General features: G+C 36.5%; 2 protein-coding genes across 2 annotated transcripts in view; one reads left to right on the forward strand and one right to left on the reverse strand.

Moving 5' to 3' along the window:
- LOC126484058 (uncharacterized) overlaps positions 1–10,271 on the forward strand; it is a 245,360-nt gene extending 235,089 nt beyond the window's left edge. The window contains exons 14-15 of the mRNA XM_050107411.1: positions 57–185; positions 9,015–10,271. Coding sequence (XP_049963368.1) covers positions 57–170 — 114 coding nt within the window. The 3' untranslated portion in view covers positions 171–185; positions 9,015–10,271. The remainder of the gene's footprint in view (positions 1–56; positions 186–9,014) is intronic.
- The window catches only part of LOC126484065 (uncharacterized), a 479,398-nt gene continuing 473,938 nt past the window's right edge, over positions 8,628–14,087 (reverse strand). The window contains exons 8-9 of the mRNA XM_050107429.1: positions 11,632–11,838; positions 8,628–9,522 (exon numbers count right to left, since the gene is read on the reverse strand). Of these exons, the coding sequence (XP_049963386.1) occupies positions 8,989–9,522; positions 11,632–11,838 (741 nt within the window). The 3' untranslated portion in view covers positions 8,628–8,988. The remainder of the gene's footprint in view (positions 9,523–11,631; positions 11,839–14,087) is intronic.

A 14,087-nucleotide genomic window follows, 5' to 3' on the forward strand; every position in this document is an offset into this window, starting at 1 on the left:
GCAAATGTTGCATGTTTGGCAAGCTTTACATGTTTTATTCTTATTCATTATTACAGGCTTCCATTTCATCTGTTGCTAGTACATCGCAGCTGGGTATGATATCTAGAGATGTTTACGACACAGTTAAAGGTACACGAAATATGAAGAGTAATAAACCTCCATGGAAATAGCACCATTATATTATGGTAAGACATTATGTAGCTTAAGTTTGAACTTTGTAATTTGGCATAAAAATTACTTAACTAATCTAAATTCAGATTTCTCACTTGTTTACAAGAGCTTCAAAATCTGCGTAAACTGTTGGAAGGAGAATGTTAATTTGTCTAACACTAAAATTCTGTAACACTGAAGAATGGACAGAAGATTTACAAAATCGATCAGAACCAAGTGATTATGATACAGGTGGAAGTTGCATTCCCCACCATCCATTTACTATTTGTGCTCTGTAAACAGTACTGGAGGAGGAGTTCAGAAAACACTGAATGAAGACTATTTTCAGAAAAAAGTATGTCAGAAATTGTCTGACCATTCCACAATATTCCTTTCCATGGAATTAATGGACTGTGAAGTCTGCCGGAGGGAACAAAACAGTCCCTCTGAACTTTCAGTTGCCATACGTGAGCAGCAAGGAAAATTAGGCAGAGAAAAAGTCAGACATAACTGATAAAATGCCCCAGATTTTGCAGTTGTAACTTATTCAGGGCAAGTTAAGAAACCATACCATTCACTTTGGGGAGACACTGGACCATTGTCTCAAAGGGACTCCTCTTAAATGTACTGGTGTACAATTGTGAAGAGGCTGTACCAAAAGGATGACATTAATAGGGAGACAGCTAAAGGTAGTATAGCCAGCTTAATTAAAGAAATTTGCCCTCCTTATCTCTCCCCTTCATGATCAATACACAGGCAGCCTCTGAAGTAGTGTGGGTCTGTATGTATTGTGATTATATATCTGCTAATGATACTGCAGGCAAAGAGCTCTTCCATCTTCCTCAGTGAGGATTTAAATGTGCATAATGTGCTATTGAATTTTGTTATCAGCCACCACTCCCCCCCCCCCCCCCTTTCGCCCCCCCTGCCCCCCCCCCCCCCCCCATACCTGGTTGATAGAGAAATGCTGAATGCTGTTCAGTGGCTGTTATAAGGCTCTTCAAAAATAAAGTACTAGCTAATTGTAGAGGACCTTTGAAGCCTTTCAGGTCACAAGGACCATGGTCCAGTGAGTTTTGAAACTATCAAAGCGAGCAAGAACTGGCCATTGCGAGTATCTCTGAGCATTCCAGATATTCAACTAGCTCAGCATGAGTATAGGAAGCCACTGAAAAACACAGTAGGTTAGGTCTAGCAGTGGACCTGAAGTAGGGTCTCTAAACACTACCTGGAGATTTTTTAAATGTTATAATCTTCAGATATATGTAGTTTTGCAATAATACAATACAGCTACAGATGTCTGAAGATGGTGTCATTTTAAACATTTCTATTGACTGCAGTGCAAGGATCCTACGAAACGTCTGGTGACATCGACCATACGGTGATGGAGCATTTTGTGAAGATTATTGCCACTGCTGCCTGAATCTGGCACTTCATTTGCATTAACTAATTTTTGATAGGAGTAGGCTGAACAGCAGGTCATTTAATGACAATTTTTTTCAAAATGGGAGTTACATTTGGAGTCACGAACGATGGCAGTCAAGTTTAAGCTTGTTCTGTGCTTCGACGTCATATGTTCTCCAACACCCACTGAGCATTCTATAATGTTCTGCTGTGAATGTCTTGGTCATTGCTTGCTATAAACGTGATCGTAGCAAGTTATTTAATGAATTTTTATTCCATTTGTTGTAATTTATCATGGTTGATGCTGGTGGCAAGCAACAAATTCTCTCTCCAAGCTTCAAGTTCAGAGCACGCGTATGTGCTTACCGCAGCTGTCACTTGCAACCGGCAACAATTCAATCTCTGTCCATGTCTCGAACTGTAGATTTGGTTCTGTGTGATGTTCGTGATACTACATCTTATCGTGGCTGAATAATTAACAAAACACTTAGGCAACTTGATGGTGTGCCAACAAAAATCCTTCTAAAACTTTTTACGTAATGTATGGCTGGTAGACAATATCCAAACTCTTGGAGAGAGACAATTTTGTTCACCTTCCTCCAAGTGGAGGAGAATCAAATGTGCCTCATACTTTGCTGTTTAGCTTGTGCAGGATATACATTGGAGTGAATGGTAAATCATCACCTAACCTGGATTCTAGAGACCAATTAAGCTGGTTTGAGCATTCTTTTGTTAGATATTGTCTCACCAACAGCAACCTGATTTTGGTGGAGCCAGCTGCACAGTAGGCCTTCATACAAAGGCTGCATAGAACAGGCATACTTTTTATATCAAAAGTGCTTTCAGTACTACCTGGAGGCACAATATATTTTTGAGGTTTCATTAATGGTACGCCTGTGGTCTTCTACCTGTATTCTTTACATCCTTCCTACCATAGAAGTGTTTTTAGCTGTTGGTTTGACAAGGTTTTGTCTGACAAACAGAAGACTTCCCTTAAAGAAGTATCTTAAGCATAATAGTTTTTACTATTGCCACTAATAACTTGAAATCCACATTGAGGAGTCCATTCCAATGCTCATTCATTGACATTTTTCCAATTTTTTGTTCTTGTTTCAAAACTGCTGTAGCAACGCAGTAGTGACAACTCATGAAAGGATATAGAAGGGTTAGAAGGATGGGATTCCACAAGATTTGATGATGTTTATGAGCCTCATATTTGATATGAAGCTTCCAATATTAAATTTCATGAAATTTTAAATGAGTATGTAACTACATGGTAACATCCAGAGATGGCTCCACTAATCTCAGTAGGAAAGAGTGATAGTGACTAGCAGTTGCTGCTATTTTTCTCTTGATTACAGTAGTTGTTATCCTGGGCACTAGCCAGAGGGTTGACCTATATAGGTCCACTTTACCCTTTCCAACTCCAGTGTAGAGTTCCAAATAGAATCACAGGAAGGGCTCAGATCATCTTTGCCAACCAAACTTGTATTTAGCCTCATCAAACAGGCTGACATGTCAGTTCACTATAAGTTGGAAGAAATCTTCAATGTGCAATTTTTTTTATGTTACTAGCAAATATAAAAATTATTAATAACATATACATAGAAAGTATATGCACGTGTCTGAACATTACCTGCTTGATGGCAAAGATACAGATCTCATACTATCTTGAAAGTGAACTGTAGACAGTACATGCTGTTATCTATTACATGGTGACAGCATTATGAATTTTGGGGATTAAGGAAAACAGTTTTTCAATATTTTTGAGTGTCATTTTTTAAGAAATTGTGCTTAATTCTCCGCCCCTTCTCTTTCATGAAACTAATATAAGTACTCCCACTCCCTGCCTCTTCCCAGCTTAGATCATGGGTAAGCTCTTGCCAAAACATATAAACATTCCAATGACAGAGTTGAAATTTTTAGTTTCTTGGATTGGATTTACTGAGGAATCTGGTCAGCTGGAATTACAAATAGCAGCATTACTCCATCTAGAACATTCGTTCTCCCATTTGTGAACAGCCTGATCCAAATACAAACTTCCCTATTGCTTAATGCTTTGTAGTCACAAATTGACCATTCTGATGACTCAGTACAAATATAAACATTTCTGCCATGACTACAAATGACACCTGCTGTGGCACAAGGAGCTGCTGGGAATGTATAGACATGTACTTCATTGCAGAGATGTGCATTTTTTGAAAAGAAACTGGAGTGGACCTTATTCAACTTAATATTAGGAACACAAAAAAATTATATTGTTGCTATGCCATATTTCAGGAAATTATATTTGTGTTTTATGCCTGATAAGTTTGACGAATGTGTGTCAGTATTTTGTACAGTAAAATGTTATTGAAATACAACAATGGAATGAAGTGACCAAGTATTTAGTACAGAAAAATTATCTGTGTAAAATGGCGACATACTGAGCATGACTATTGTTGTTTATGAAGAGGATAAAAATGACTGACAATGGTATTCAATCTCTTTGTGGAAGTAATCTTACAACAAAACCAGTCTGAATTGTGGATGGCTTACAAATATGATCTAGTATAATTACATGACAGAAATTGTATGGCACTTATAAGAAAGTAAATAATGTTTAGTGTAAGATAACTGTGTCAATTGAAGAAGCTGTCATGTTGTGTAATCACATAGAGGATTTACTCGTGATTACAGGGTATTATAATGAAAAAAAAAAAAAAACCATGTAATACAAATTTTGAAAGAAAAAATATGTCAAGAGTGCGAACTGTGATTTACGATTGAAAGCATATAGAAAGACTGTGAAGAAGAAGAAGAAGGTGGTGGTGGTGGATGAGGGGGGGGGGGGGGGGGTGTTTGCAGGTGCTTGCAGAAAATGTTAAGATATAAAGTTCCTTTTTTTTAAATGCTGGTCAAAGTATTTATGAATGTGAATTTACACAAATACACGCAGAAGAATATGACAGTGTAACATACTAAGGAAAAGTCATTAAATGTAAGGCACGTTTCAATCTTAAAAGTTCAAAATGCAAATTGCATTTACAGTGCTATCGTCTCATTAATATATATGTTTGTGAATTATTAATGCAAGATCAGAGATATGGTTAAATCAATAGACTACATTGTATTTAAAAAGACTTCTTTATAATTTAAAAAAACTTGCATTTTATCACTTGGGAAAAGATAGCAATATCGAAATGAATACATGCCTCTAACTGCATTTAATTGTGACATCAATATACTCGGTAACAACATTTGCCAATATTCTTGATTATTTCAGTATACACCAGAATTCAATTTTGAATGTTTATGTACATAGAACTTCAGTGGAGCCATTTTCCATTGTAAGCCCTTTTGGGAGTCTGTAACTGAAACCTAGAATTTCTATACAAAATTCATTGTAACTTTTGAATATCAAGATCATATAAAATGTCTACAATATAATTTAGTTAATGTGTAGAGAAACACATAACCGTTCATTACTTTGCTGATTTTGCTAAGTATGTTTTCGTACAATAAAGGCTTTCAAAACCAGTTGTCTTAGCTGCTGGTGAATCTTTTGGGTTGCATATCCATGGTTCATGAAACTTTTTCATTCCCAGTGTTTTCTCCAAGGCAGCTTTGGATATCTTTGTAGGTGCGCCTCCAAAGATGTCCAACACAGCTCTGGACAAAGTGTCAGGAACAAAAAATGTTCATGAACCCTTGCCATAAAACACAGGAGATACACCAGCACAGTATCTTCCATATTCAGAAATTTATACATATGATTTGGTATCCCTGAGAAGCTGCAACTGACATATAGAATAATCCAATGGCTCTGATTTGCAAAGCTGAATTATTACTGAAACAGTTTTTGACTTGGTTTATGTTGTTCAGATAATTTGCATTGTACCCATCATATTACTGTTGCAGCTGCAGACTTTGGGAGAACACTTTTCTATCTCTTGGACTTTAAATATTTAGCTTCAAAAATTTTCTGTTCAGTATTTCTCTATCGTTATTAGCGTAAAACAAAAATATAATTCATGGTGGTGGTTCACATTTCCACAGGCAACAGTAATATAATCCAAGTTGACTGCCTGTAACAAACTAGTGTATCAGTATTTGTTGATAATCTGTGTGTTGGACTACTTACGTTTTTGTCAAAAATGCCGTGACAAGAAATAAACTAATGCTTTTGCTGTTATTAGTACTTTTAACCATACTTTGGACTAATACCATAAATTACTTTAAACCCAAAAAAGTACACAAAAATGCAAAAAATTCAGCTTATAAAGTTTCTGCCTTAACTGTAGAGTCTCCTTGAAAATTTAATCTTAACAATGTTCAGAAATATTGTTTCAATTCTTTTGACGTGTTTGTCATAGAATTACATGCAATAAGGTTTGTGTGAACTTTTTATGTCATATTCCTCCTGATTGATTGATTTTTTTTCATCATAATTGTTCATATTGGCTCAATATCTCATCAGGATTGTTAGAAAATAATTGTAGCCTAAATTTTTTCTTGAATTCTGTATCAAAATTACAAAACTAATGTGTGCTGAGGGTATGTTGCATTATAAAGGATTCATAAAACAGTACAAATTAATAGGTATTCATTAACTTGTAATCTTATCCCATATGGTTGGCAGTACATAAATATCTTGACAAACATCTTTGAGTGGAAACAAGGTGTTTGTTTTGCTGCAGATAAAATTGTTTAACAATCATGATAAAGCACCTCTTGATGTATTCATATATATTGCTGTAGACTGAACATCCACAGTTATGGAAGAAATACTGATAAATATGTAATGATTCATTTATTAGATGACATAATTTGGTAAAAAGGAAGACTCAAACCATTCACATAAGTCAAGAAATTGGTTATAGTTGACATGTTGATAAGGAAATGTAAACTGAGTAAAACGAATTGAACTGATCAGTGAAACCTTCTGTTCAAAAATTTCTATATACATTTAACATTTTATACCTTATTTTGAAAGGAATGGTAAATCTCATATTAAGTAACAAACTTTCTGATTTGAAAGACTGTCTTTACATTTGTCAAGACTTATTTCAGAACTATATAAAATGAGTTTTTTGTTGTTGATAAATGCCTGCTGTAACATTATTACTGAGTGACTAATAATTCATGTATTGTAATGAAACATGGTAGTTAATAGCTTTATTCCGTCCCAAACTTATTATTCATGGACTAAATGTCCTATGGGGGAACAATTGTTATATATTACCAGAATCTTCCATAAGGAACACAATAATATTTGTAAATATTGTATTTGCTTGTCTTTTGGAGTATTTCTTTTCAGAACTATATCTCCTGGTTACATTTTTTAAAAACTAAATCTTGAGCACAAATAAAAATTCACAATAATGACTATGACATTATTAAGGCATTATTTTTGATTAAATACTAATATTTAAAATGAGTAATATACATTTATACACAAATGATTTGGTTGTGTGGTGCCTTACAGGTTAACATTAATGTCCATTGTTTCCCTGTTAACCCTGTCAACAGACACCATGTTCAGTAGCACCAGATTGTTTTTGCAAAACTGTCATCTCAACAAACATTGACAAAAGTAATCATTTACAGTACTAACTGAACTGAGTAAACATTTATAAATACACTTTATCCTTGATCTAAACCTTATGATTAAATGAAAAGTCGTGAAGGAATAGTAAAATATATTTGTATTTCAACTTCCTAGTTTGAAAGTGGAGAAACAGAAAAGTGATACTAGTGAGCACTGTTTTGTGCACCATTTTACTGGCCCCACAGAGCACACACTTTTCAGTGAAAGTGACTGAAGAACACCAAATAATTCTCTGACGAGAGACTGTGAAAGTTATATATTTCACTTTGTGACTCTGTGTATTAAATTATATTACTGCATGGACTCTGGTTCTGGATCAGCACCAGTAAGTGTTAGAGAATAGTTTGCTCTACAAAGAAAAATGGATACATTAAAAAGAGGCTAATACCTCAACTTTTCAGTGAGCAGAATATGGACTCTGCCATGACAAACTAATTTTATGGCAGTGACCTGGAAGAAAGATGCAGTTCCCTTTCTATCTCTCTCTCTGTTTCTTTCACACACACACACACACACACACACACACACACACACACACACACACACACTCTTTCTTTTGAGAATAATGGAAATGGAAATGCCATGTGGCTAGTGCCTCCCTTCGGGTAGACTGTTGGCCTGGTGCAAGTCTGAAATGATGATGATAAGGACAACACGACACCCAGTCCCTGATCGGAAAAAATCTCTGACCCAGCTGGGAATCGAACCCGGGCTGTTAGGTATGACATTACATTGCGCTGACCATTCAGCTACCAGAGGCAGAGTGAGAGTAATGAATGACTCATAAATAGTGAGGTCATCAGTATCCATGAGAGATCACAGAGAAGATAGAAATTTATGGCATTGGTGCATAGTCTGATGATTAGAAACTGCATCACAGAACTTTTTATAGTTTGCCTGTAATGTTCAGCAATTAATCCTAGACTTTTTCCCCGTTTGCTACTGGTATCCAGATAGTTAATACCAAGTCAAGCTTTGTCATATCACCATGCAAAGGTGTGTCCTAGGTAAGTGACCATCAGTGTTAGGATGATGTGTGTAGTAGAGAAGAGGAGTATTGTATCCTTTTTGCTAACAATTGCTATGAAAGCATATATCTATTATAAACCATTAAAACCACACAAAAAAGTGTCTAACCAGCATAAAATATTCATCACTAGCTGCATCTTCTGTCAAATGTTGTTTTCATCTATATTCTGTTATTCAACAGTAAATGTTTGTCATGTAAGTTTTGTAATATCATACCAATGCTATTCTTGTATGAAATCCTTGGTAAAATTTAAGTCATTCACTTGTGAAATGGTTACTGGCAGTCATAATAAGAATGATTCCCATATTGTGGGGGTGGTGGTGGGGGGGGGGGGAGAGAGAGGGAGAGAGAGAGACAGAGAGAGAGAGAGAGAGAGAGAGAGAGAGAGAGAGAGAGAGAGAGAGAGAGAGAGGGAGAGGGAGAGGGAGAGGGAGAGGGAGGGAGGGGGGGGGGAGATAGATTGACGTTTACATTAGAGGTAAATATATAATATATACACGCATTAACTGATTTTAATTTTCTACATCTTTGAAAGTTCTGTACAAACATCTACTTTTTGTGTAAGGATTTGGCTTTGTCATAAATTATGTGCACGTCTCTTATTGGCAACCTTATCTCCTGCCCAATAATATAAGATACTGGCTGCTTATTTTGATGCTGTACTGACACAAAGAGTATTTCAGTCACACCAGTTCACATAATGCAGTTTATGTTAATTGGAATCAATGTTTTTTGCGCTATTCATCTGTTGTGTGTACTGCAGTACTGCGACATGTTTTAATTGTGATTCAGACACAGTTACACACTGTACTATTCAACCACTTGTTTCTGACTGTCCAGAAGATCGGTGTGCTCTCTGCACATGTGCATGTGCCTGTGGCTGTGGCTGAGGACCGAGAGCATCAAGTGGCACGCCATTTGCCTGGCGGCCAATGCTACGTCCTCCTGTATTGTTGCTGCCTGATGTTTGGGCTGCTGCCGCAGTCTCACGCCGCACCTGGTACCGGTATAGCAAAGCCCCAGCGACTAAAGCAGCTGCTACAGCGGAAAGGGCTGCCAGTGCAAACAGTGCTCCAAATCCTGGCACAGGCAGGCAGACTCCATACACTACCTCCTCTTCACGTGTTCGTCCTTGAAATACTGTTACTGCCTCGGGTCGTGAGTCAGGTGTAAAGGCTAGGTCTGCCTCTGACACGACATCATACAGCCCACTGACACCAACATCAGCATTGCCTCCTGCTGGTACAGCTACAGAACGGCGTGGTCTTGCAAATCCGGTGCTTCTGAGAGTGCGAGGCCCGTGTGGAAAACGTTCTTGACCATCACGGTGTCCAGGATGTGGCTGTTCCTGAAATGATTTATTTCAAATACTAAAAATGTCATTTCCACTGAAGCAGCATTAAATTACCACTCATATCTATTCAGTTATGACTGCATAGGAATCCCATCAAACAAAATGTTTCAGACTTTTGTGATCATAAGATCATTAAATTAGCTGTACTATTTTTTGCAAGTCAAATAGATTGTTTACTTCTTGTACTCTGATGAAGTTAAAAATTACTGGTACATATGCAATAACCTTTTAAAGGAAACTGATCGTTGTTTTCTTGATAAAATGTTCTTGTTGCATTGTTGCTACTGTGTACTATAAATTGCCCTGTTCAGAACTGAAATTGTGATATAGTGATGTAATAAGTGTTAGTATTATTAATTTTTATTTTTCACAAAGTGCTTCCTACATTGATAATATTTTGTAGCATTTCATCTTTCATTAATAGTAAAATTAAACTGTATTCACCAATATTTACGTATTCCTTCTCTCTCTCTCTCTCTCTCTCTCTCTCTCTCTCTCTCTCTCTCTCTCTCCTCTCTCATCCAGTTCTTTTATACAGCCAAGCCCGTGGATGTATTGTTTTCTACTTCTTTATACTTGTTTTTAACCAGTAACCATCACATGTAAAAGTTCATAACAAGAGTGTACAGTAAAGTTCATAACAAGAGTGTACAGTAAAATACACAGTTGTCTTATAAACTTCTGTTATATGTATATTTATGATCTATATATTTAAATTAAATAAAGTTTTGCATGAAATGTTAGTGGACTGTGATTTTTTAATGCTGTTAATTACATGTTAGTTGTCCTCACTTAAAAATAAGTGTTCTATCAGATCTTATTTTGTCTTCATGATTTGTCACTTAGATATGTGAATACACAGAAAATCCTGGGAATGAATACAAGTAATTGGTCTGGGTCAGAATTCCAGATTGAAAGGAAACGGCAGTGTTTAACTTAAGGCAAATGTGTTTATCTAATGCATAATACAAATTACTCTGTACAGTAAGATGTTAGTTTTACTTCTACCATTATTTATGGCTATAAAAGGAAGATAACGTGAATTCTCTAGCACTCCTGTTGGGGATTTACTTGAAGAACTGTGGGGAAATGTGCTAGAACTCTACAAAGAATGAAAAATTTTACCGAAGGAAATTCTTCAAACATATACGCAATTCAGGTGTTACATGCATGGATTATAAGAATTATTGTTTCAGTACACGATAATGATTTTCTGCAGTAACAATATGTGTTGATGCGACAGCTATATCCTTTCCAAACTTGCTGTTCCCATGTTCCCTTTGATAGATAGATACATGCATTTCCAAATGCTTCTGCTCTGACTGACTGTTTAGTGTAATTTTGTACATATTCATAGCAAGGAGAAATAGTCCAACCCCATATGTAAAGTATGGAAAAGTGGTGGTACAGTAACTTGGTATTCAGTTTGACACATGCATAAATGCAGCAATGGGGATCTTTAATTCATGAATATTGTGATAATAAGTTTCTTAAATATTTTTTGTGGCTGTTGTTATGTAACTGATGTGAAGGGGAAACACCTGCATGAACTTTTTCATTGGAATTTTGTATAAAATAATTTGCTTGTTTAGAAAGAGAAAATACAAATTTGTAAATAGAAGATAAGTGAAATATAAAACTTTGATTTAGAACACAATATTTACTTTCTTAGTTACACAAACAAGTCACAAAAACTCTCAATAAGTCACATCTCAGATCTTTTTAATGCATTATTCTGTCCAATTTACATTTTTCCTTCTCCCCCCTAATCTTTACCTCGCAAACTGCCGTTTCTATCATAGAAAGTTTAATCTCGCCCTCCCCATCCATCATTTTAAAGAAATAATGAAATACTTCTTCAGGAAAGAATTGTAAGTTCATACAAACATTTCAGTAAAATACCAGTTGCATCCACATTCCGTTACTTCATACTTCAAATGCTGCTGTGATTGCTATTCAGAAATATCTGGTATATTGGAAATAGGATGTTGTGAAAGCCATGTTTGTTCTTGCTGTTCACGTAAACTGACGTAATTTGTAGTTCATCTTGCAAAAATATTTGTTTCTCCATGAAACAGGCAGAAAACACTATCAAATACAAACCTGAAAAGGTTGCCTTGGAATTGTTGCTCCCTTGTTGCCTGCCATGTGCACTGCCGGCTCATCTGCAAAAGCAGGTGTTCCATCAGACACCAGCTCATCATATAACAGTAATTCAGGTGGTGCGGACGGAGCAGGGACGGCAGTGTCACGTCTCTCAGATGGACCATGTTGGCAGTGCTCTGGACACCCATGGCGGCATATCTCCACCTAGAACATAATTTATGCATAGTTGTGATGATGTGTGATAGTTGGACGTAGTCTGAGATATATGTAAATAATAATGCTAGAAACAGTCTTCATGCCAACACTAGACAGACACACTACATTCACAAATAGCACATGCTAAGTCATTGTTAAACAGAAATGGATCGATGATGCAGCACTTTTGCGCTGTTTCATAGAATACTAAAAAGCTGAGCTAAAACTAGACATTAGCAACGTAGTGACTTCAATCCCATAAAGTTGGAGACTTTTGATTCAGTTTCTGGAAAATCATTATTGGCCCATGGTTGAAAATGGCACACAGTTCTTGCTTTGAGTCCAACAAAAAATGCAGTGCACATTTTTAAATTAATAATGGATGGATAATGAACAAATATCATGTTACCTTTATGGCCTCTGTTAAAATAAAGAAATGTCTTTCATTTTGTGCTTCGTAAAATTTTCAGGATTCTGAGGTTGTAAGGCTGACCTACAGACAAAGTGGAAAAAAGGGGGTATTGTGCACCATAATATACAAATATGGAAAAGAAAATGGCACAAGCGAATAAGATTTACTGATGATCTTGCCATTCTTTCTGAAAATATGAAAGCACTACCGGAACTTTTAAATAGCATAGCTAGGGCACTGGGACAAAATTCAGTTAAAGATAAACAGAAAAAGGTGAAAGCAATTGTGTGATGTCAAACTAAGATTAGTAAACATTTAAATTGTAGAAGATGCAGAAGAAGTTGTAAGTGGGACATAACAATGCAAGGAGGCTAGAGTAAGGAAGAGAAAAAGAAGAAAAAAGATGGTTATGAAAAAGAACCTCTACTTTGGGAGGGAAGGAGACTACTGGTATTACAAATTGGGGTTTCTGAAATATTCATGTGTACAGTACTACAGGGAAACAGTACTGACCAGTGAAAAATGTAAGAAACTTAATGGCACAGGAGGTTGTTAAAAACTGAATTAGTAAAGAGTGTTGAGGGGAACAAATAACTTTTAATAGATTCTGAAAATTATTTATAAAAAGGAGGGAGAAATGTGTGGGACTTTGCTTCAGGCAAGTGTGAAAGCTAAATGACCTGTGGTATTACAAAGTGTGAGTATGAAGTTAACTGAGAGATGAGGCATTTCAAAGTCCATTTCCAGTTGGCAAAACTAAGATATGAGATATGACCTGTCGGCTTTTGTCTCCAGATCTTCTGCTGATGTTGTTTGCTTAGTGACTTTTCTGATATTTTGCCAGCACAACTGGCTGGCACTGTCAAAGATTCACCATCCAATGTTGGTGGCAGAGGGTTATATTTTACAATGTCAGCCTCTCACGCTGATGAAACATCAGAAAAATTGGCCAAAGATCCCGAGATGAAAGTCAGCAAGCAATAATATGTGAAAAAGTGGCTGCGAAAGCTACCACCATATGTACTTATAACTACGTTTATTTCATATCATTTAAGCATTACCATGTGTGTTGCCCTATATCTGTATGAAGAAATGTTCTTGTATTAAGATACTGAAGGAGCAACATACCATCTCTTGTAACTTTAGTGTTAATCGCTGGAATATATTATAACAATCCAGTTTTGACCCCCCCCCCCCCCCTTTACACACACACACACACACACACACACACACACACACACACACACACACACACACACACACACACCGGTTGAATTAACATTCAGGCTTTTTTTTTTCACTTGATTTACTTATTTTACTTGAAGTACTGTTGTGCTATTATCAGTGTTTAGAACTTACCATTCATAATTGTTTAAAAACAGAGAATCCATTAAGATTTTTAAGAAGTATTATAGTGCAGTGACTACCTACTGACTTATTCATTGTTAAGCTTGAGGTTGTTGGAAGCAACTGAGAGTACTCCAAGGCAGGAAACCTGAGGCTTAATGCAAGTGGCACGCACAGTTGGTAGAATTCAGGTTACACGAGGAAAACAGTAACTGAAGAAGAGTATGAATTGCAATTGCTCTGTGCAGCTGTTCCAGGGCAGAAGTTTCAGCTCAGGGCATTAGCTGGTAACTCCATACACTGGTTAGATACTTCCAAAAGATGGCAGTTTGGACTGTAGTTGCAAACAGGCACACCTTAGCATTTGCAGGGGTATGATTATTGCTCCTGAGAGCTGCAAAGTGAGTGGGTTGGTACAGCTTAGAGTGAGATGGGAAGTGGGTGAAACTGCTGCAAAAGCAGTCTCCATTCAGGAGCAAGAAGTCTCCGCCCATAGGAC

Source organism: Schistocerca serialis, chromosome 1, assembly GCF_023864345.2.
Source record: "Schistocerca serialis cubense isolate TAMUIC-IGC-003099 chromosome 1, iqSchSeri2.2, whole genome shotgun sequence".
NCBI classification, from domain to species: domain Eukaryota; kingdom Metazoa; phylum Arthropoda; class Insecta; order Orthoptera; family Acrididae; genus Schistocerca; species Schistocerca serialis.